General features: G+C 35.5%; 1 protein-coding gene across 6 annotated transcripts in view; it reads left to right on the plus strand.

Moving 5' to 3' along the window:
* INTS2 (integrator complex subunit 2) overlaps positions 1–24,840 on the plus strand; it is a 52,005-nt gene that overhangs the window by 24,477 nt on the left and 2,688 nt on the right. For all 6 annotated transcript variants that reach the window (XM_025996059.2, XM_025996058.2, XM_072747617.1 and 3 more), the window contains 12 exons: positions 611–745; positions 2,288–2,464; positions 3,478–3,586; positions 7,366–7,470; positions 9,716–9,880; positions 11,482–11,683; positions 14,903–15,028; positions 18,971–19,169; positions 21,626–21,877; positions 22,448–22,555; positions 22,685–22,790; positions 24,440–24,616. In XM_025996059.2, coding sequence (XP_025851844.1) covers positions 611–745; positions 2,288–2,464; positions 3,478–3,586; positions 7,366–7,470; positions 9,716–9,880; positions 11,482–11,683; positions 14,903–15,028; positions 18,971–19,169; positions 21,626–21,877; positions 22,448–22,555; positions 22,685–22,790; positions 24,440–24,616 — 1,861 coding nt within the window. The remainder of the gene's footprint in view (positions 1–610; positions 746–2,287; positions 2,465–3,477; positions 3,587–7,365; positions 7,471–9,715; positions 9,881–11,481; positions 11,684–14,902; positions 15,029–18,970; positions 19,170–21,625; positions 21,878–22,447; positions 22,556–22,684; positions 22,791–24,439; positions 24,617–24,840) is intronic.

Consider the following 24,840-nt stretch of genomic DNA (forward strand, 5'->3'; position numbering starts at 1 on the left):
TTCATAAATTATTTTTTATGTATTTATTTGAACTCACTGGAAGACAGTGTTGGAGACGGTCTTTGAAAACCATTAGAGGTCTATGCATGACACAATGAGAAGAATAATAAAAATCCGTTTTTATTTATGTATATATTTATATCCCTATATATTTATCACATATAGAGAATTTATGTCACATATAAAGAATTGATAATTTATAATTCACATATGTTTTTCAAAGCAATTTTTCCCTCTCACAAAAACCTTTTGAGGCAGGTAAGACTGTATTGTCCCATTTTATAGATGGGAAAATAGGCCTAGAAGATAGTGACCTATCTAAAGTCACTGAGCCCAGATTTTGATTTTACATTTTTTTAACTTGATATTGCTGTCAACATATTTATGTTTAAAATTTTTTTTAAAAAATTAGAGTGCTTTACAAATCCCTAAATGTATGCAGCTTTATCATCCAGAAATAATTAAATCATGTAATAATTAGTTTTTCTCACTCATTCTTAAGGATCACATTTCTGTTAAGAATTGACACTCTACCTGCTAATCCTCCCTTTTTCAGAATAATTTTGTATTTGGTTTTATCATATGTATTAATACTATTTTTCCCTTTTAGGTTGTCACAGCTCATGCTGTTCGGGTTCCTGTCACCAGCAACCTGAGTGCCAACATTACAGGATTTTTGCCTATTCATTGTATTTACCAGCTGCTAAGGAGTCGTTCCTTTACCAAGCACAAAGTGTCAATAAAAGTATGACCTTACGTTTATATTTGAAGCTACAACTCAAGTTAATTTTTTTCCCCTAATTCTTTATTTTTTTTTTTAAGATTTTAAAAATTTATTTGTCAGAGACAAAGAAAGCACAAGCACTTTCCGCTGAGCAGAGAGCCTGACTTGGGGCTCGATCCCAGGACCCTGAGATCATGACCTTACCCAAAGACAGATGCCTACCCTACTGAGCCATTCCTTTTTTTCTAGTTCTGTTTTAGTTTTATAGGCTTCTGCTGCCGGTTTTATGTATGAAATACAGTTACTAATCATTTATACATAGTAAGTAGGACATTAATTTCAGTTTTTTTAAACAATGTAACTCTTAAGTTATTGACAAAATGTAGAGTATTACTAATCCAGTTAAAATTTTATTTTTTTTTTAATTTTTTTTTAAATTTTATTTATTTATGATAGTCATACAGAGAGAAAGAGAGAGAGGCAGAGACACAGGCAGAGGGAGAAGCAGGCTCCATGCACCGGGAGCCTGATGTGGGATTCGATCCCGGGTCTCCAGGATCGCGCCCTGGGCCAAAGGCAGGCGCCAAACCGCTGCGCCACCCAGGGATCCCCAGGCTCCATGCAGGGAGCCCGATGCGGGACTCGATCCCGGAACTGCAGGATCCTGCCCTGGGCCGAAGGCAGGTGCTAAACTGCTGAGCCACCCAGGGATCCTGAAATTGCCATTTTCTATACTTTGGTTTTGTTCACCAAACTGACAAAGTTGCTTATCAGCCATGACCAGCATTTGTACTTTTGTCCCAAGGATAACTATGATTTAATATACATATTTTGATATATTTTCAATCAGTTATAGTTGGCTATACCAAACAGTTAAAAGGTCTTTTAAAGAAAAAGATAAATCCCAGAAGGTAAAGATGTCTGAGCGTTTTCTAGAGACTCTTTTATTTATAAAGAACAATGAACGATATATGCATTGATGTAGTACCTTTATCATTGTTTTCATGATTTAGTAAAGTTATTTTCCAGGTAGGTTGTATCTTCTTCTTTATATTTTTAGCAAGTGAAACAGATAAGATTAAGAGTCTGAATGCACACTCAATGTATCCACATGTTCTCTCTCCATGTGTAGTTAATGATAGTCTCCCATAAGTGGTTGCCAAAGCCATTTTTTAAAATCTGAGGATTTGTCATGAAGAACTATCCCTCTCCCTAAATTCCTCTGTGCTGTGGGGTCTTTTACAACACAGATGGTGCTCTATATACAGATATAGTAGGGACTTAAAATATTTTTCCGACTACTTAAAAAATTATGGATTAAAAACCCAAAATCCAAATTCATCAATTATATTTATCTTCCACTAGACAATAATAGTCTTGATTAGGATGTAAAAATAATTCATATTTTTAGATCAAAGACAATTGTGAAACTGGGTAATCTATTTGTAACTGCTAAAAGTTAATAGTTTTACTGATTCATAAATCATGTCAAATTGTATGTGTTTACTAGATTTCACTTTTTCTTATTGCCATAATTGATTGAGTGCTTATAACCTTTTTTAGGACTGGATTTATAGACAGCTGTGTGAGACCTCTACTCCACTTCATCCTCAGTTACTTCCTCTGATTGACGTGTATATAAATTCCATTCTTACTCCTGCATCGAAATCTAATCCAGAAGCCACAAATCAGCCAGTCACAGAACAGGAGATCCTCAGTATTTTCCAAGGAGTCATTGGGGTAAAATAGTTCTTTACATTTATTAGTTGATTTTTCTTTTCTTCTTCTGACTTGTTCCATATTTTTTCTTTGATTATTAGAGGACTTCTGGGTGGTTCTGAATTTGAAATGGGATTACATTTCTCTAGATCACTTATGAAATTTACAAGTATGGCATTAGTTTCAAGTAGTTTGTTGAAGAGGCACTTTCTGAGGAATTCTTTAAAAGAGCTACCTTTTAAAGTCTAAAGAATGCCCCAGAGAGTGTGCTTAACTAAGGACTATTTGGCATTTCAACACCGTCAACAGAGATTTGTTTAGCTTCTTGGGAATCTAAGATACACTTAGATTCAAATGGGAAATTTGAAAAAAAATTTTTTTCTCCATTTTTTAGAAGGAAAATATGGTTGTATTTTTCACAAATGTATTCCAATGTACAATATATTTTTTTAGAAGTTATTTTCTTTTTTTAAATTAATTAATTTATTTAAAGATTATTTATTTATTCATTCATTCATTCATTCATTCATTCATTCATGAGAGAGACAGAGAGGGAGAGAGGCAGAGAGACAGGCAGAGGGAGAAGCAGGCTCCATGTAAGAAGCCTGATGCGGGACTTGATCCTGGATCAAGTCTTGATCTAGGATCATGCCCTGGGCTGAAGGCAGCACTGAACCACTGAGCCACCCGGGCTGCCCAGGAGTTATTTTCTTCATGGTAATTCCAGGTAATACTTGAGCCTCCTGTAAACCTTTTTCAGAAGCAGCCTGATGGAATTGCTGTTGAGGAACAGCTGAAGTCTTTTTTTTTTTTTTTTTTAATCTTAAAGATGATTAAGCATGTTGTCTTTCATCGCCTGTGCCATCTCAAATTTAAATTTTGAGTTGTGTCTTTGAGTTTAGTGCAATGTTGCTCTCATTTTATCTGAACTTGGGAACAGTAACACTGAATAGCCTATTTTAAATGCTTTTACCATCAAAAAAGTATGCATGAAATTTAACAATATTTTAAATTATTTATAATATTACCTCTAGGGTGACAACATCCGCCTTAATCAACGTTTCAGTATCACAGCACAGCTTTTGGTGCTTTATTATATACTGTCTTATGAGGAAGCTCTCCTAGCAAACACAAAGACTTTAGGTAAGTTGTACATATACATAGGGAAGTGTTTCTAGTGATAATTCATTTTATTTGCTTACATTTTGTTACTTTCCAAGCTGTCATATGAGAAAATAAGGTCAAATATTCTAACAGGCTTCATTATCATTTTATAATCTTTGCAATGAAGGCATTATATACTCTGATGTGTGAATATATGTATGTGTGGGCACATAACCACCTCTTGAGGCTCAGCCTTCTTTTTAGCAGGCTCAATTAATAACTGAATTGTCTGTAGTTTAGTAATTTTAGGGACACTACTAAGTGCCTACAAATTAAGAGATAAACCTGAAGGAAATATAACTGAAAATTTTTTGCTAGATTTGAGTCTTTGCCCTACCTTCCTTCCACTAGGTGAAGAATAATAATCTAATGAAAAACAGTTGAAAAAAATAACAGGAGTTTCATTTTGCTATAAAAGTATCATTGAACTGGGCTTTCAAACATAGATACTGTATATAATAACAACAGTTAGATTTAACATAGAAGATAGCATATAAAGCAGTATGTTTTTTTGTATGTGAAAAAGAAAATTCACTTGTATTTTAGGCTTGCTAAATGTATGTAGTTCCATATTTGAACAAAAAATTTCATTAGAAAATTGTAGGCATTAAGTATAATGCAGGGAAAATTCTTATAAGGGTTGTTATTTTGCCACAGCTGAGTGATTTGAAAGCTATAAATCAAAGTTACTTTTCAGTGTTTGGCAGATCCTTTATTTATCTGAAGTATTGTGTTTTAAATATACTGTGAACTTCTTAACTGCTTTTCTTTTTCCTGAGTATAATTGTTAGGGTTATACAGATGATATCTCATAACTGTGATTATAATCTTTGTCATATTAGCCAAAAGATGGGCTAATAATAAGCATTAGTAATAGTCTGCCACTCTTATTCACATGTAATGAATTCTGTTAAAGAATATGACACTTGTAATTTAATAATAGAAGAATAAATTATAAGGAGGTGTTCTTGTGAAGAATTCAAACCATTAATATTGTAGCAGGGACCTGGATACACCCTTATTTTTTACCTTTATTTACACCTTTATTTTTCACCCTTATTTCATAAATGAATGTCTAGCAAAAAAATTTTTTTTTAATACAGGAAAGTACAGGGAGTAGTATAGCCAATGCCTATGTATATACCATGAGGAATTAATAAATGCTCAAAATTTTTTAGGACTGGAAGAATCTTTAAAGATTATGTTTTCCAGTCCCTAGTGACGTGCTTAGTTGAACCCAGTGTTCCTATGAAACTACTCTTCTTTTTAACTTGTTATTTTATTTTTTAAAGATTTTATTTGAGAAAGCAATAGAGAGAACGTGAACAGGTGGAGGGGCAGAGGAAGAGGGAGAAGCTGATTCCCTGCTGAGCAGGGACCCTGATGTGGGGCTTAATCTCAGGACCCTGAGGTCATGACCTGAGCCAAAGTCAGATGCTTAACTGACTGAGCCACCCAGGTGCCCTTCCTGTGAAGCTGCTAGTCTTTATATAACAGTCTGATGGATCTCAGAAAGTTAAAGGTTTTAGGTTAGGAGTACAACTCAGCCTAGAATGCATCTTGGGAAAGGAACTAAAGTATTAAAGGAATGTTAGTGGGTTTTTATAAGATTCTAGGTGAAAGGTAGTGGTGGTTTGGACTGGTAGAAGGATATATGCATTTTGAAGGTAGAGTTGAGAGGTTTTGCTAATGGATTCATGAGATTTGAGAGACATGAGCCAAGGTGGATGTGGAGGCTTTTGGCCTTAGCTTAAAGAACAGAATGGCTATCAACTAAAATATAAGAGCCTGGGGAAGGAGCAGATTTGTGAGCGACCAGGAACTCTGTAATGGGCATGTTAAATTAGAAATGTCTGATAGACTTCTAAGTGGGGATGTTAAGGAGACAGTCTACACACAAACACACACACACACACACACACACACACACACACACACACACGCCTGGAATTCAGGGGAGGTACCTGGACTGAAGCTTTGAGAATTTATACATATATTTGATATTTAAAATCATGACATTAAATAAGATCACCCATGGATAGGAGTGTGGGAGATTAGGAGAATATGATGTTTGGATGCCAAGGGAAGAATGTTTCAGAGATACAGGGATCACCTATATCAAATGATGTTGCTAGATCAGTTAAGGTTAGGACTGAGGCTTAGCTGATTATAGCGTATTGCTTGCTGGAGGCCAGTTTTACTAGTAAAGTGGTAGAAAGCTGGATTGCAGTGGATTGAAAAGAAAATTAGAGGAGATAATAATGAAAACAATGAGTAGAGACAGCTCTTTGGAGGAGTTTTAAAGAAAGGAAAATAATGTAATTGGAGAGGAAAGTAAGGTCAGGAGAGGGCTTTCTTTCTTTTTTTTTTTTTTTTAAGGTGAAGTAGTTGAGAGAATGTATGTTGTTGGGAGTAATCTACTGGAGAGGTAAGATTGATAATGCTGAGAAGAGAATTCCTGGACTGATGTCCTTGAAAGGCAGTGGGATGTAGAAGACAAATGAAGAGATTGGCTGTTCCTTGGAAAATTTTTCTTCCTTAGATGAGGAGACTTTTTCCTAGTCTAGTTTTTCATCTCTAAGGAAAATAAATGACTGTAGAATATGTCACAACATGGGAGAACTTTGCTCTTTCATAGTCAAAAAGGTAATTTTTCTGCCTCATATTTATTCCTACATGTGAAGTTGTATTGTAGTTTCAGTATATTAACTGTTCTGTGGTTTTAGCCATATAATAAAAATTATTAGCAGTTACCAGGTAGCTGCAGATGCTCACATATGGAATTCTGGAATATGAGTTGGAGCAAAGTTATAGAATGTCATAGCAGTTTCAAAAAGGTGTGTATGTGTGTGTATTTTCATATGCACATATATTTTTGGTTTGTTTAAAAAATCTTTATATTGTATATGTTAATTTTAGTTAAATATTGTATTGATACAAAAGAATGTGTATAAGAAATAGAGTACTATAATAAATCCCAATGTACTAATAATAATACCCAATTAAAATATGAGCATTATCATTATATTTCCAGTTTTTATTTTATTTGATTTTTTTAAAGATTTTATTTATTTATTAATGAGAGACACAGAGAGAGAGAGGCAGAGACACAGGCAGAGAGAGAAGCAGGCTCCTCAATAGGAGCTTGATGTGGGACTCGATCTCAGGACTCCAGGATCATGATCTGAGCTGAGGGGAGATGCTCAACCGCTGAGCCACCCAGGTGCCCCAGGACTTGTTTTTTTAAAAAAGAAATTATTTGCTGACTGAAGATAGAAGTTGTGAGAAAAGGGAGTAAAACTCATATTGCCTAACTTCCTTTAAAAAGAGTCACTATAATACATAATTAAATTAAAACTATTGAAATCATGAAGCTTTAAAGCCATATGGTCATGACTGAATTTTAGTCTTCCTAATTTGATTAGATTTGGGAGAGGGTTGACTTACTTATCAAGGGTTTTGTTTCATTTTGTTTCATTTGTTTTTGTTTTTTCAGGTAGGGCACTTCTGCAGATGGCTTCTCTCTTAGCATTTTTCTCCTCACTAGTTTCATTTTGGGGCATTTTCCAGATCTTGTCCTTAGCTATGTTCTTGCTCTTCCTTTGTGTCCACTATTTCTTCATTTTTTGTGACAAAAATTTATAGATTCAGTGAATTAAAAGCAATCTAATGTTGTTTTTGTTCCATTTTGGTTGACGGTTAAGATCGCTGTTGTTAATTACAGTTTTTATCTTCTGCTTTGTATCTTTCACTGACAGCCACCATGCAAAGAAAGCCCAAATCATATTCATCGTCTTTAATGGATCAGATTCCTATCAAATTCCTTATTCGACAGGCTCAAGGGCTGCAGCAGGAGTTGGGAGGTATTTGTTTTGCTTGCTTTTTACTGCTAACATTTGTTGTTAAAAAATACCTTCCTGTTTATAGTGTTATAAAGTGTAATAGGTGCTTAATAATAATAAAAAAAATCAAACAATTTAGGAGTGAAATTCCTCTTTACCTCCCTATCTTATTCCTTGCATTCCTCCTTCCCCAAAACCCAGTTTTATTTTGGTATGTAATTTTAGACGTTTTTTCTGTAAGTTGAACCATATGAAATTACAGGTATAATAAGTACAAACTTTTTTTGACCTACAAAAATACAGTTTCATATGGTTGAAGTTAATAGATACACGAGTAAAAAATTTTTTTTAACTATGAATGGCATTAAACCCTATCTCTTCTGAGACTTGTTTTTTTCCCTTGGAGACTTAGAAATGTTTTTATGCCAGTACATGTAGATCTACCTTACTGCTTTTAATTCCTCCATAATACTCCATAGCATCGAATTACTATAGTTTTTACTGTAAAGCTATCAAATAGATATATAATGATATTTTTTGAAATTCGATTTTTTTCCTTAACACCTCCTCTTATAGTGTTTGAGTTTTTTGTTTCTTTGAAGTTGGGAGTTTTCTTTTTCTTTCTTTGTTATGGTTGATTTCAAGCAGGAACAAAGATGGACCTTCTTTGGTCCCCTTTAGCCAGATACGTGCATTTATTTTTACTTAGATCTTTGCATAAACTATTTCCAAGGAAATAATGTTATATTTGGCAACTAACATTTTATTGGAGAGATTATGAAATGTAGATTAATTTTCACTCTGGTAAGCAGTCATTTTGTGACTGTTTTGAGATAGTCTTAACTATACATGTAGTTGTGCATGTGGATATTTAAACTTTAAAATAATATTGATTGTTGCAGCATTTTTTCAAACAAATATTAATTTTAAGCAGTTTCTTTGACAAAGGAAGCAGGTATTCTCCCTACTGGGACTAAGTGGCATTATTTGATCTAAGTTGCATAATGAGATTATTGGATGAAAAGTACTTTTATTACCACTAGTACTGTTGCTGCTATTCTTATAACTCTGATGAGGATGATAATAATAATATAGTAACAACAATATTTATTAGGTATTTATGTGCCAAATCTTTAGCGTAGTGGTATTTCATATATCTAAGTAGACATTTTTACAGAATCATCATCATTTATTTTATCATTTAAAATACCAGTCATGCAATCATCATATGATTTCACTCATGTAGAATATAAGAAATAGTGAAAGGGACTATAGGGGAAAGGAGGGAAACTGAATGGGGAAAAATTAGAGGGGAAGACAAACCATGAGAGACTCAGATAACTCTGGGAAACAAAGGGTTGCAGAAGGGGAGGAGGATCGGGGGATGGGGTAACTGGGTGACAGGCACTAAGGAGGGCACTTGATGGGATGAGCACTGGGTGTTATATATTGGCAAATTGAATTTAAATTTAAAAAAAGTCATGAATAGTCAAACTGCTGTAAACAAAAGGTTTAGAAAGAAGACTTTGATTTAGTATGAGAAAGTTTCCCATTCCTTTTGCCCTTCCTTAATTAATTCTTCTTGAAGGAAGACAAATGGACTGTCTTGTAGGTATCATCAGTACTGCTTCAGTTGGCTGACATATTTAGCTGTGTGACTCTGGGAACTTTAATAAATGTCTTTCAGTCTGTTTTCTTACAGTAGAATGGAGACAATATTGTTTACCTTGAAGGGATGTTACAGAGAAATGAAAAAATGTACATAGAGTGCCTGATATTTTTTTAGGCACTCAGAGTGGGCAACTTGATTTTACCCATCTGTAGCAGTGATTCTTAACTGGGTTGGAAGAGAGCACATGTTCTTCTATAGACACCTATCAGAATTTCTGAGGAAGGTCTTTCTCAAACCATATATGATCTCCCCCAGATGGACATTCTTTTCCTCTTTTTGTCTTTCTCCCCATTGCCCTCATACTTGAACTACTGCTGTGTCAACATGAAGTCTTTTATGTTGGGATAGGGTGGAAGAAAGCTGGAGAACTTTTGATAAAACTAGTAGTTTCCACCTTTTTGTATATCAAACCTTTATTTAAGCAGATTATCTGGCTGAATTACCAAACAAATTCTCAAATGATAGTATGCATGCACAAGATGTGCACATTCCTTTGGTTTGCCAAAAATGAAAGAGACAAGGGAGAGGGGAGAGAGGAGAAAAGATTTTGGTTTTGCGAATGAAAAATCCATTGACTTCTTGTAAATTTTTAAGGGTTACATTCTGCTTTACTACGTCTCCTTGCAACTAATTATCCACATTTGTGCATTGTGGATGATTGGATCTGTGAAGAAGAAATCACAGGGACTGATGCCCTGTTAAGGCGAATGCTACTGACTAATAATGCCAAAAACCACTCTCCTAAACAACTCCAAGAAGGTAGAGTAAATTGGAAACTCCTTTTATACCTTTAGTATTACAAAGAGATGTTAGGCTCATTGAAATCTTAAAGTCATGCAGAATTTTCCTTGGTATGTAACAATGATTCGTCAATATGTTTAAGTAATTTTGAGTTTAGGGAGTTTTAACCTTTTTTTTTTAATTTTTAAAATTATGTTATTTATTTATTTGAGAGAGAGAAAAAGAGAGTACCCCAAGTTGGGGGAGGAACAGAGGGAGAGGGACAAGCAAACTCTGCCATGAGCCTGGATCCCCTGTGCTGGGCTTGATCTCATAACCTTGAGATCATGACCTGAGCCAAATCAAGAGTTGGACTCTTACCTGACTGAGCCACCCAGGCACCCCAGGAGTTTTAATCTTTTCTTTCTGACATGCTTGTATCTGTTTACTCATAGTTTCTACATTATAGTACTAAATAGGTCATATGGTTTAGGAAGGTCCTAAACTGGTCAGAAATAACTACTATAGAATAGAGCAATGTACTTGCCATTAATGGAAATGTTCAAGCATTGTCAATTAGAAATGTGATATGAGCCACACATATAATTTTTTTTGAGCCACACATATAATTTTTAACGTTCTATAGCCATATTAAAAAATAGGCAAAAGTAATTCTAATAATTGTATTTAACCCAATATTTCAATATATTATCATTTCATCCTGTAATCATTATAAAAATATTAATGAGATATTTTACTGTTTTTCCAAAGAAAGTCTTTGCCATCTGATATATATTTTATATTCAAAGCACATCTCAGTTTGCACTAGCTACATTTCTTACATGTTCAGTAGCCAGATGTGGTGACTATTCTGTTGAAAAGCACAGTTATAGATATTTTTCACTAACAGCAGTCTGCTGGATACTTACATCTTATAAAGGGGGCCACCCAGATGGAAGATATTAAGAAGTTTGGATCTTACTGAATATTACTACCAAAAGCAATACTTGGGTATATTTTCATGTTTCAGTCAACTTTTATTTTATTTTATTTTTTCTTTTTTTTCTTTTTTTTCAGTCAACTTTTAAAACTAATTTGATTCACCAAGGAAATGGCATTTGTCTTTGGGTTACTAATGTGTTTTTTAAAATGGGATTTTTAGGGATGCCTGGGTGGCTCAGCAGTTGAGCATCTGCCTTTAGCTCAGAGTGTGATCCTGTAGTCCTGGGATCGAGTCCCACATTGGACTCCCTGCATGAGCTCCTTTAATAAATAAAGTCTTTAAAAAAAATGGGATTTTTATAACTTTTATCTTTATTTTTTTTAACTTTTATCTTTATGATTATTTTTATAAATATACTTAACATTAACTTTTCTTAGGCCCCTCCTTTTTTTAAAAGATTTTATTTTTTTATTCATGAGAGACACAGAGAGAGAGGCAGAGACATAGGCAGAGGGAAAAGTACCTTAGGCCCTTATTTTAAGTATAGCCAAAACTTGTGGCCAGGATTGAAAGTTTTACTCTTTTCAGCAACAGTGTTTCCTTCATTTGGGTGGTGTGTAGTCTGATGGGACAGTATTAAATAATATTTGGCAAGCTGTATAGAATTTAGATCATGACTGCTAAGTTTTCCTTTTAGCATTTTCAGCTGTCCCAGTAAGTCACACACAAGTGATGCAGATTCTGGAACACTTGACTCTACTCTCTGCCAGTGAACTTATACCTTATGCAGAAGTATTAACATCCAATATGAACCAGCTGTTGAATTCAGGAGTTCCACGGCGAATTCTTCAAACGGTCAATAAACTATGGATGGTTCTTAATACTGTGATGCCCAGAAGGTAATTTCAGTGTATTGTTTCATGTAATAAATAAGCGTAGAGCAGTGATTGTATACAATAACTTAAATATTGAAAAATTGTTGATTATCTGACAATATAAGTCCATTCTGAAGACCACTAATTAAAAAGTAGTTATACCTTTAAGGAAAAGAATAAACTTTAAGAAACAGAAAACAAAGTATTTTCAAGTTGAGAAAGTCCTTTAAAAATGAATTCTCACGTATACTCATTTGTGGCTAGTTGTGATTTAGATCACCATGTGTCTTACAATCCTTGCCATGGCTTCAAATTTTGCTACACATTAAAATCACCTGGAGATATTTTAAAACTCCTGATAAGCAAGTTGTAATGCATGCTAATTAAATCAGAGTGTCTGTTGGTGGGAGTTAGCTATTATTATTATTATTTTTTTAAAGAATTTCCTGAGTGATTCTAGCACCCATAAAGTTTAGAGAACACTGGATTAATTATTTTGCCTTTAGGAAGATAAATCTCTCTTGTTCCATATATGGCATCAGAAACATCTGGTCTAAATAGGTGATGGGGATTAAGGAGTGTACTTGTTGTGATGATGAGCACTGGGTGTTGTATGTAAGTTTTGAGTCACTAAATTGTACACCTGAAACTAATCTTATACTGTATGTTAACTAGCTAGAATTGAAATAAAAACAAATCAGAACCCCTTTAAGTAGGAAAACAAACAACACCTAGTCTGCTCTAAAAGAACCTAAACACTGGGCTAGACTTTGATTTTGATTTAATTGGTCTGGAAATATTTATGCTTTTTAAATTTAATTTTTGCTTATGTCAAATAAATACACGTAACTTAAGAACTTAAATAGTATATTCCTTTCCATTTTGACTGTTGCTCCCCAGAGACAGCTGTTTCCAGCTCTTTAACCTTTTTATTCTGGCATTTATATCCCCCCATCTATCTCACTAACATAATTACTAGGATTTCCTGACTTTCCAATTGAGAAATTTTGTCTTTCCACTATGCAAGATGAAGAGTTAGCCCTCTCACCTGTTTCCTCCCCTGTGAGTCCCTCTTCCCCCAACACACTTTCCCTTCCTTCACTTCTCCCAACAGAGTAATACCAAAATTTTGGTTAAAGTAGTATTCAGTGTGTCTATCATTATGACTGCATCAGTGCTATTATTATAGTTGACATATGCAGTATCCTTTGATTACAACCTCTTATACAACTGCCTTCCTTCATACCTCACACACATACCCTGAGTTAATACTTCCCTCTTCAAAAAAAAAACAAAAAACAAAAAAACTTTCCTCTTCATTTTACTTGGGTTTTTTGTTTTCATTTTGTATTAATAACTAAGTCATCCCTAACTCCATTATTGAGGGGACATTTACTTTAAAATTGTTCTAACACATCCGGTAATGTATCAGTAGCATTTTATTCTTGGAAACATTCCTTTTATAGTTTTCCATCCTTATTTTTTAGTTTGGGACATGCACAGAAGCCATCCTGGAATTGCTTTTGTCTCTCCTCGTTGAATTCCATGTTTTTTTCTCCGTCTTGGTTTAGTTTGTTTTTTTAATGTGAGTGTAACTCACATTCAGGTTGCTTCCTAAGAAAGAGTGTTTAGGGAATTTATTTATTGTTTTGGACTTGCATGTGTGAAAAGAGTTTTATTCTTCCCCTCACATGTGATTGGTTGTTCTTTAGCCTAAGTGTAGAATTCTATCTCAATTTTCCTTTCAGAAATTTGAAGATTTAATTTTAATGAATTGAGCTTCCCTTATTGCTATTAATTAATCCATTGATATATCAGTTCTCACTCCTTCGTATGTGATTGTTGTTTTTTTCTCTTAAATTGTAGGTGTTTTTTTCCTTTCACTGTTTTCTGAAATTTCATGATGTATTTTGTGTATGTGTTTTTTTTATTCATAGTGTTGGGTGCTTGGCCTTTTTTTTTAGTCTGGGGACTAATGCCTTCATTTCTAAGAATATAATCTTGATTTTTTTTTTCAATGATTTCTTTCCCTCTGTTTTCTGTAATTTTTTGTAATTTAGCTTTTAAGCCTCTTGTCATAAAATCGGATTATCTAATTTTTTTTCTTCTCTTTAAATTTGTCTTTTGAATTTACTTCAAGTATTTCCTCAATGTTATCTTCTGATCTTTCTTTTGAATTTAAATAATTTGTTATATTCTTTTTTTAAAAGATTTATTTATTTATTCATGAGAGAGAAAGAGGCAGAGATGCAGGCAGAGGGAGAAGCAGGCTCCCCGCAGGGAGCCTGATGTGGGACTCGATTCCAGAACTCCGGGATCACGCCCTGGGCCAAAGGCAGACGTTCAACCGCTGAGCCACCCAGGCGTCCCTAAGTTGTTATATTCTTAATTTTTAAGGGCTCTTACCCAAGTATTTTTAGTTTTCTTTTTCTTTTTTTTAAGTAGGCTCCGTGCGCAGCATGGAGCCCAACATGGGGTTTGAACTCATGACCCTGAGAATGAGAGTCGGATGCCTAACTGACTCAGTTACCCAAGTGCCCTTTACCTTAAGATCTTTAAATGTCTCCTGTTCTTGTTTCATATATGCAATATTCTATCCTTTAAGGATATTATAGACTTTTAAAAGTTTCTCATCCCTATATTGTTTCTTTGAAGTTTCCTTCTGTTTGCATATTTTAATCTTTTTCAAACTAGATGTTTTACTTAAGTGTCTGGTAACTCTTAGCTATCCACTCAGATTTGAGAGTGGACAAGCTCTGTGTGCAAGATGGGGCTGATGGACTCTTGGGCTTCACTGTGAGAAATTAGGTACCCTTCCTGTTGGCATATCCCTTAGTAATTCTGATGTGTACTTCAGGTTGGTAATCACTTTTATAGTTTATTGATGTCTAATCTCAAAGTGGCATCTCACATTGAGATTTTATGATGATACAGAACCAAAGCTTAATTTATGGGGCCAGATACAGTTTCATAGTGCTAAGGTTTTAATTCATACTTTTATTTTTATATGCCATGATTATTCCATTACAACCGTGGAAACTTTTTGAAACTATATTTGCTGTTTTATTTTCATTTGTTTTAGAGACATCATAATAAGTTAGATTTCCATAGTTCTTAATTTTTCCAAGTTTATTCACACCTGATTAATTTTTTCCTGATTTTATCCTTCTAAGTTATGACTGGATGGCTATAGGTTTCATCTATAATATAGCTGTTTTTGAACATGTGATTATTTTTCATCAGACTGTGGGTAATGACAGTTAATGCACTTCAGCCTTCAATAAAGTTTGTACGACAACAAAAGTATACTCAGAATGACCTGATGATAGATCCTCTCATTGTCCTAAGATGTGATCAGAGGGTACACAGGTAAGTGTCACTTGAGTTTCATTTTTATTCTGGAGTTATACTTTGGAGAGTCAAAAGAAACTGGAGAAATTCAATTTACGTCTGTCTTAGTGTTCTTGTAGGTAATTGGCAGTGTGAGCTGTGAGGTTTTTTGTTTTTGTTTTGTCTACATTTAAGAACTAACTATTCAGTTTAATATTTATTAATAAAATCTAGCCTTGTTAGCATTTTTGAAAAAGGCTTTTAAAAATTTACTAAATATGAACCATTACATAAACTATCATTTTTTTGGCATCCTCAGTTGTGATATTAGTTTTATTGATTCCACATTTGTCCATAATTCCTTGCCAATTGCTGAACTTTAATCAGTTGCTCTGAAGTGGCTTCACCTTAAGAGGCCAATTTAATTAATTCACATCAATAATATTTGAATTTCCAACGCTAAGTCATATCAATTATATATAGATTAAAGTGATTATCACCTATATGGAGAAATAAGACAAATACATGAAAAGTTAAATAATACGGTTGCATGCAGATGAATGGTACAGTAAATGGATGCTGTTAAAGGTTCAGGAAAGATGCAAAAGAAGTGGATGCTGAGTAGTATTTTAAAGATGTATTTATTTACTCATGAGAGACACACAGAGAGAGGTAGAGACACAGGCAGAGGGAGAAGCAGGCTCCACGCAGGAAGCCCAACATGGGACTCAATCCCGGGTCTCCAGGATCACACCCCAGGCTGCAGGGGGCGCTAAACTGCTGCGCCACCGGGGCTGCCTGCTGAGTAGTATTCTAAAGGATAGAAATGGGGTTTAGATGAACAGACACTATAATGATGGGGGTAAGGGCTTAAGGAAGGCATTATGGGGGAAAAGGAAAAATGTGAGCAAAAGCACAGAAGCACAGATGAAAAAGCCTTGGGGTGGAGGGGTAAGTTGTTGAGAGGAACATACTTTATTTTTTTATTTTTATTTTTTTTTAAAGATTTTATTTATTCATAGAGATGCAGGGGGGGGGGGGCAGAGACACAGGCAGAGGGAGAAGCAGGCTCCACGCAGAGAGCCCGATGTGGGACTCGATCCAGGGTCTCCAGATCATGCCATGGGCTGCAGGTGGTGCTAAACCCCTGTGCCACTGGGGCTGCCCGAGAGGAACATACTTTAGAACAGGAATGTCAACTTAGGGGTCAGACTGTGGAGGGCCTTGAATGTTAGGCTAAAGAGGTCATTTAGGTGGTAACTTAAGAAGAGAAGCTTTGTGTTAGATGGCTTAGAGGGGAAAGAAATTGGAGTTAAAACTTAAGTAAGACATTCACTCTCTGAATGTACTCATCAGACCTCAACCTAAGGGATGACATTTGTGAAGTGACCAAATTTGCAAAATCAGCCACATATGGTTTGGTGAGATCAGGGTCTCATAGGAAATACGAGTCAGGAGAATGAACAGTGTAAGTGACATTAAGTATCTAATAAAAGAAAAATAGCAGTAAATAACACTTCCAGACAAGAGTAACTTCTAAAACAATTTATCAGTCTTAATAATCCATTTAAATAGGTAACTTTTCATCTGAATTGCCTCCAGTTATTCAGGAAGTTGTTAGATTTTGCTATCATAATGTATATAATGTTTTCTTAGCCTAGATTTTCACTTGTAAACTTTACCCCACATTAATAGATATTCTGATATTAATTGGCTGCATAGTATCCCACATAGATTTGCTTTGCCTGACCGAATCACTATTGTTGGACATTTTGTTTATTTCTATTTTTTGTTATTATCAGTATTACTGTGGTGACTATTCTATATACTATTTCCTTAGAGCAGATTCTTTTTAAAAAATATTTTATTTTTTAATATTTATTGAAGTAATCTCTGTGTTCAATGTGGGGTTCAAACTCAGAATCCTGAGATCAAGAGTTGTATGCTCTTCCAAGTAAGCCAGCCAAGCCAACCCAGAACAGATTCTTAAAAATGGAATTATAGGGGAAAAGTAACATTCTTATTTTCAAGACTTTTGTATTTTTTATATTCATATTTTGATTCATATTCATATTTTCATTCTGCCACCTAGAAAGGCTGGGCCAGTTTACATTTCCAAAGCAGTGTTTGATATTATACTTTACTACTTTATATAGGTAAAAACTTGATTTTTATTTTAATTTTTTCTAAAGATTTTATTTATTTGAGAGTGAGTGAGAGAGCACAAGCCAGGGGGATAGGCAGAGGGAGAGGGAGAAGCAGGCTCCCCGTTGAGCAGGGATCCTGACATGGGGCTCTATCCCAGGACCCTGGGATTATGACCTGAGCTGAAGGCAGATGCTTAACTGACTGAGGGTGACTAAGGGTGGCACCCTTAGTCAATTTGTATTTTTATTTATTTATTTATTTTTATTTATTTTTATTTATTTATGATAGTCACAGAGAGAGAGAGAGAGAGAGGCAGAGACACAGGCAGAGGGAGAAGCAGGCTCCATGCACCGGGAGCCCGATGTGGGACTCGATCCCGGGTCTCCAGGATCGCCCCCTGGGCCAAAGGCAGGCGCCAAACCGCTGCGCCACCCAGGGATCCCTAATTTGTATTTTAGATTGAATAATTTAATATGCTTATTGGCTATTGATATCGTTTCTTTCTATTTTAGTCTAGTTTTTTTATTGAAATGTTTATTTTTTTATTTGGAAAGAGTTTTTCATAAAGGATATTAGCTCTTGCAGTTTTTTTCTTTGTTCTATTTTGCCTTTTTTTTTTTAAGATTTTATTTATTTATTCATGAGAACACACACACAGAGAGAGAGACAGACAGAGACAGAGACACAGGCAGAGGGAGAAGCAGGAATCCATGTGGGATTCAATCCTGGGTCTCCAGGATTAGTCCCTGGGCCAAAGGCGGTGCTAAACCGCTGAGCCACCTGGGCTGCCCCAATTTTGCCTTTTAATTTTGTTAATTTTTAAAATTTTTTTACCAAGTGATCATATTATTTTTTATATATTTTTAAAGATTTTATTTATTAGAGCAGGTGCATACCCACGAGTTGGGGAGGGGCAGAGTGAGAAACAGAATCCCACTGAGCACAGAGCCCCATGCAAGGCTGCATCCCAGGACCCCGAGATCATGACCTGAGTCGAAATCAGATGCTCACCTGACTGAGCCACCCAAGCGCCCTGGGCTTGGCTTTTTAAATTTTAGTGGTTACTAATTTATCTATTTTTTTGTTTCATTTTTTGTATGTAATTCTTGTATTTATTCTTACCTCCTTTAATTTAATCTGTAACAATCTTTGTGGAATGAATAACTGTAAATAACTTATCTCAGGTCAAGTGGATGAAGCACTTTTGGAATAGTGAGTTGTCTTGCTCCAAAGGAGAAACAGGAATAGAAAGAATAAATATTCTGTTCTAGTTTCCTTCATCATATCAATTGTAGAATGTTTCTCTTTGAGGACAGCTGCTTTGCAGGTTCCTACTTAAGAGATTTACTGGTAGTACCGCTCTTTTTGCAAAAGGGCATACATTATATTTGATTTTAGCTGATGAGATGAAATAGATAATATTTAATATGTATTCAATATAATCAAAATATAGAGGATAGGATAAATATATTAAACTTTTTAAATAAATATTTCAGTGTAGGGCAGCTTGGGTAGCTCAGCGGTTTAGCACCTGCCTTCTGCCCGGGGCGTGATCCTGGAGTCCTGGGATTGAGTCCCACGTTGGGCTCACTGCATGGAGCCTGCTTCTCCCTCTGCCTGTGTCTGCCTCTCTCGCTCTGTGTCTCTGCCTCTCTCGCTCTGTGTCTTTCATGAATGAATAAAATCTTAAAAAAATAAAATAAATATTTCAGTGTAATAAGAGTACTACAACTCTTTAGGTTTTTTAGGTACTATTCACCACTGATTGATCATATTCTGAGTAATTTATAAATTTATATTCTTTCTCATGTATTTTTCTTCTTTCTGTGTTAGATGCCCCCCACTGATGGATATTACTCTACACATGTTGAATGGCTATCTGCTTGCATCCAAAGCCTACCTTAGTGCTCATCTGAAGGAAACAGCAGAGCAAGATAGGCCTTCCCAGAATAATACAATAGGTTTAGTTGGGCAAACTGATGGCCCCGAAGTTACCAGAGAAGAATTAAAAAATGCATTGCTGGCTGCTCAGGTAATAAAATTAGCCAAGAAAGGGCATGGGTTTCCTGTTAATATAATTAGTTAAATAGATGGGATATGATAGCCCTCTATGTACAACAGTGACATATTATACATGTCTTTCATTACAGAATGTATTATAGTTCTGTTTCCTTTGCTTCTGAATATCAGATGGACTATATTACTAAAATTAGGAATAATCTTCATAATATTAGTTTAATAGCCATTTAAATGAGATTTACATGTTAACAAAATATAAAACTTTTGTTTTTTTAAAATTGAAGGGTGGAGACAAACAGAACAAGTATATATATAATAAAATGTCAAGTAGTGGTAAATAGTATGACAATACAAGGAGTTGTTTTATATATAGAAAAGTTTTTAAAGATTTTATTTATTTATTTGACAGAGAGAGAGAGAGAACACAAGCTGAGGTTGCTGTAGGTAGAGGGAGAGGGAGAAGCAGGCTTCCTTCCTGGTGAGCAGGGAGCCAGATGTGAGGCTTTGATCCTAGGACCCTGAGATTGTGACCTGTGCTGAAGGCAAACGCTTAACTTTCGGAGCCAGTCAGGGGCCCTTAGAAAAGTTTTATAACAATGTAGGATTGGGGATCCCTGGGTGGCGCAGCGGTTTAGCGCCTGCCTTTGGCCCAGGGCCCAATCCTGGAGACCCGGGATCGAATCCCACATCGGGCTCCCAGTGCATGGAGCCTGCTTCTCCCTCTGCCTGTGTCTCTGCCTCTCTGTGTGTGTGTGTGTGTGTGTGTGTGACTATCATAAAAAACAAAACAAAACAAAAAAACAATGTAGGATTTTCCGAAGCCTTTAGTCATTTTTAAGTAAGTCAGGAGATGTGAGATGATTAAAAGTTAAGCAATTTGAGGTCTTCAAAGTAGAAATGTTTTCTTAGTTTGAAACATATCTTCTGAAATATTTTTACTGACAATAAGGGGAATTAGAGCAATAGTATAGGTCCACAATCCCTTATCTGTGATACAGAAATCAAATAAGCTATGAAAACTGAAGCACTTTTTCGGTAATTCAGTTGACAGAAAGACCTGACTTGATGTGATCTCATTTTTGAGAAAACTTGACCTGAATTGATATGAGGCTATTTATGGCTTTATCTCACTTATTGTGAATGTTGTTTTACTGCAGAAATGTGAGTATGTTTGACTGCACTGTGTGCTACCCTAGTCTCTCCTGGAGATATTATATAATATTACATTAAAAAGAATTCTGACTTCTAAAATTAATCTGGTCCTCAGAGTTTCAGGTAACTAATTGAGGATCATACTAGTTACCATTTATATAATGCTTACTATGTGCTGAGTGCTATTCTAAGTTCTTTATGTATATTAACTCATTTAATCTTTATAGCCAATCTATGAGGCATGGAGTATTATCCATTTTTATAGATTAGGAAAATGAGACCTAGGGAGGTTAAGCCACTTGCTCAAGGCTACACATTAATAAGTGGCAGAGCTAGTATTCAGGCCTGGGTAGTCTCACACCAGAGTTTACAAACAAAAACACAACAAAACAATAACTCCAGACCAAAAACCCTTCAACCCAAGAATGATAATTATAAAATAAAACTTACCTTACTTTATAATCATTCGTAAAAACAGGTGAAATAATTATTTTCTTCTATTCCAGGCAGTGGCTGTCTTCCAGAGATACATGTCATATATTCTCTCTCTCTTTTTTTTTTTTACCTCTTCCTGCTAGATAAAAATGATTCTAGCTCTCCTTTATATGTAGGGGCATGAAGTGGATCACCCCTCAGGAAATTACTGTTCTATGAAATGACACTCAAGCTTATAGACTGAGCAACAGTGATTTGTACAGGGGGAATAGATGGTAAGGCAGACTTTTTCTTTGCAAAACCAGGGCCATAAAGAGCCCATCTTCAAATTAAAAGTGAAAAAGCTTTAGGAAGTGACTTTTAGGTATTAATTTTTAACCACCATCTTCAGAGGAATTACTTAATTGGTGAGGAAAAACAACCAGTTGAGAAAAAGAGGGGAATACAGGATAGGATCTCGGGAAATGTAGGAATTTAAGAGGAAAGGAAGGAGATTTTGGTAGAAGTCATTTTTTGCTTAGGCCCTGTTTAGGATGTCATTTAATCAGAATACTCCTCTTCTAGTAGACAATTTAAAACTAGAGTCCATCGATCTGCCATAGTGACATATGACCACTCTGAAATTATACAATATATTTGTTTTCATGATAATTTATATATGGGGTGTGTAGTTTTTTTCAGAGACTTAAAAGCATTCATGACCCTAAACAAGGTGAGAACCACTGCTCTATAGATTGCTCACAGTTGCTCGTCGAAGTACCTTTTTTTTTTTTAAAGAAACTGTTATTTTACCACTTTTGTTCATGTGAAAACAAGATTAGATTTGGTTTTCAAATAAAATTTTCAGAAAATTCTTAAATTCACTGTTCTGTTTGCTTGTAGGATAGTGCAGCTGTCCAGATTCTCTTGGAGATCTGCTTACCTACTGAAGAAGAGAAGGCAAAGGGTGTTAATCCAGACAGCTTGCTAAGGAATGTTCAAAGTGTTATTACTACCAGTGCTTCAAATAAGGGAATGGAGGAAGGAGAAGACAATTTGCTCTGTAACCTTCGAGAAGTTCAGTGCCTTATCTGTTGTCTCTTACACCAGATGTACATTGCTGATCCCAACATTGCTAAACTTGTTCACTTTCAGGTGTGTTTTCAAAGAACAATCTTTATATGATTGAACTTTATATCTGAGAAGGAGAGTTTGATTACTAAACTAATAGGGATCAGTTAGAAATCAGAGATCACTCAAATGATCATGGTCCTTTGTGATATGGCCAAAAATCCAGAGTTTTTAGTTAGTTTTTTTTTTTTAGATTTATTCATTTATTTATGATAGACACAGAGAGAGAGAGAGAGAGAGAGAGGGAGAGAGGCAGAGACACAGGAGGAGAGAGAAGTAGGCTCCATGCCAGGAGCCCGACGTGGGACTCGATCCTGGGACTCCAGGATTGCGCCCTGGGCCAAAGGCAGGCGCCAAACTGCCGAACCACCCAGGGATCCCCAAGTTTTTAGGTTTTATTTCACACTAATAGGTTCAGATAATTTATTCTAGTGCACCAGAAGGGTCAAATGCCAGGATTTATTTAGGGCACTGTAGCCTTCTGAGCAACTTTTACATAAAGGAAGAAAAATCTTCCTTTGTATTTTTATCTGTACTTGACTTACAGGTCTTCTTTTTAATTTCTAACTTTTCCCCCCTTTCTTGTTGAGATAGGGTTATCCATGTGAACTTTTACCTCTGACCGTCGCAGGTATTCCATCTATGCACATTTGTCTGGATTTCATACCTGAGCTTATTGCACAGCCAGAACTTGAAAAACAGGTAATGAGCATTTTGGAGGTTTAGGAAAATTTTAATCTCCCTCCAGTCCTGCTAGTTATCAAACATTTAAAAAATTTTAATACTTAAGGATTCCTCAGAAACATGTAACATTTTGACTTTGTATTGCAGATATTTGCTATCCAGTTGCTTTCTCATTTGTGTATCCAGTATGCGTTACCAAAGTCACTCAGTGTGGCTCGCTTAGCTGTGAATGTCATGGGAACTTTGCTAACAGGTGTGTGGTCAACCAATATCAATAACAAAGACTTCTAATGTAAAGTAGTACATATTTTTACTGAATTTAATAGTATGATCTTGTGTTACCAGTAGTTTAATTTACACCATCTTTTCAGTTATTCTTTTGAAAAATTTTTAATTACAAATGTGATTTATAGTGTAGAGGAGATGAATAGGTAGGCAAATTGTATCTTTCATTTTGTGAATGATTATATATAGATTTAAGTAAATATAATTAGTTTTCAGGGGCTCCTGGGTGGCTCAATTGGTTGATGTCAGACTCTTGATTTCCGCTAAGGTCAAGATCTTATGGTCGTGGAATCACGCCCTGCACTGGGCTCTGTGCTCAGTGCAGAGTCTGCTTCAGATTTGATCCCCATTCTGGTTGGCCCCTTCCCTTGCTCACACATTTGCATGCTATCTTTCTCTCTCTCTCTCTCTCTCTTTTTTTTTTTTTTTTAAAGATTTTATTTATTTATTCATGAGAGACACAGAGAGAGAGGCAGAGACACAGGCAGAGGGAGAAGCAGGCTCCATGCAGGGAACCCGATGTGGGACTTGATCCCGAAACTCCGGGATCGCGCCCTGAGCCAGAGGCAGATGCACTTAACTGCTGAGCCACCCAGGTGTCCCGTCTCTCTCTAAATAAATAAATAAAATCTTTAAAAAAAAAAACAAACTTTTACAAATGAAAATCAGGTCTGCTTTCTGAATGTAATTATATCAACAGAAGACAAATTATAATTTATTACAAAGGCTTAGAGTTCCAGAAAAATACCATCATGATATATAAATAAGAGAAAAAAATATATTGTTTCCTTAAGTTCTAAAACTAAACTAGTTTTAGATACTAGATTAATGTTTTAATCACTGTCTGGTTTGCAGAGTAAAATGGTATCAAAATAAACTATTTTAAAAGATATGTAATTAAAAATATGTAATTCAGTCTTTTAAAGTTATGGCTTAGTTAATTTCATATTCTTTCTTAGTGGTCCCACAATGCTTTGTTCATTTTTCTTTTCGTTTTTATTATTTTTAGTGGTTGGGAACTTAACTGCCTGAGTTCAATCCCAACTGCACTAACTGGCTGTGTAGCCTTGAAAAGTTTCTTTCTTTTTTTTTTTTTTAAAGATTCTTTTTTTTTAATTTTTTTTTAAATTTTATTTATTTATTTATTTATGATAGTCACAGAGAGAGAGAGAGAGAGAGAGAGAGAGGCAGAGGGAGAAGCAGGCTCCATGCACCGGGAGCCCGACGTGGGATTCGATCCTGGGTCTCCAGGATCGCGCCCTGGGCCAAAGGCAGGCGCTAAACCACTGCGCCACCCAGGGATCCCCCTTGAAAAGTTTCTTAATCTAAGGTTCATTTAGGATTTTTCTCCTCTATAAAAGAGGTATCATAATACTACTTTCCTCATTTATGAGGCTGTGAGAATTAAATAATGTAATTCACTCATAGTGCTTGAGAATAAGAATTTACATGTTGGATGATGGCTATCTACTAGATTATAAGCTCCCTGAAAGCAGGGATCAGACCTATCTTAGAAAATTTAGTAATCTCTGCACAGAGCGTGGTGCTTAGTATATTTAATAGGCCATATATGTTTAATTTATATTTGTAAAGTATTGTATAACTTTTTTCCAACAGTTTTAACACAGGCTAAGCGGTATGCTTTTTTCATGCCAACTCTGCCAAGTTTGGTGTCTTTTTGTCGAGCATTTCCTCCACTGTATGAAGATATTATGTCTTTGCTGATCCAAATAGGGCAAGTCTGTGCCTCTGATGTTGCCACTCAGACAAGAGACATTGATCCAATTATTACACGTAAGTAGTAACTTATTTTCAAAGTTTTTTTTTTTAATTTTTATTTATTTATGATAGTCACACAGAGAGAGAGAGAGAGGCAGAGACATAGAGGGAGAAGCAGGCTCCATGCACCGGGAGCCCGACATGGGATTCGATCCCGGGTCTCCAGGATCGCATCCTGGGCCAAAGGCAGGCGCTAAACCGCTGCGCCACCCAGGGATCCCCTCAAAGTTGTTTTAATG

This window comes from Vulpes vulpes, chromosome 2 (genome assembly GCF_048418805.1).
Source record: "Vulpes vulpes isolate BD-2025 chromosome 2, VulVul3, whole genome shotgun sequence".
In the NCBI taxonomy this organism is placed as follows: domain Eukaryota; kingdom Metazoa; phylum Chordata; class Mammalia; order Carnivora; family Canidae; genus Vulpes; species Vulpes vulpes.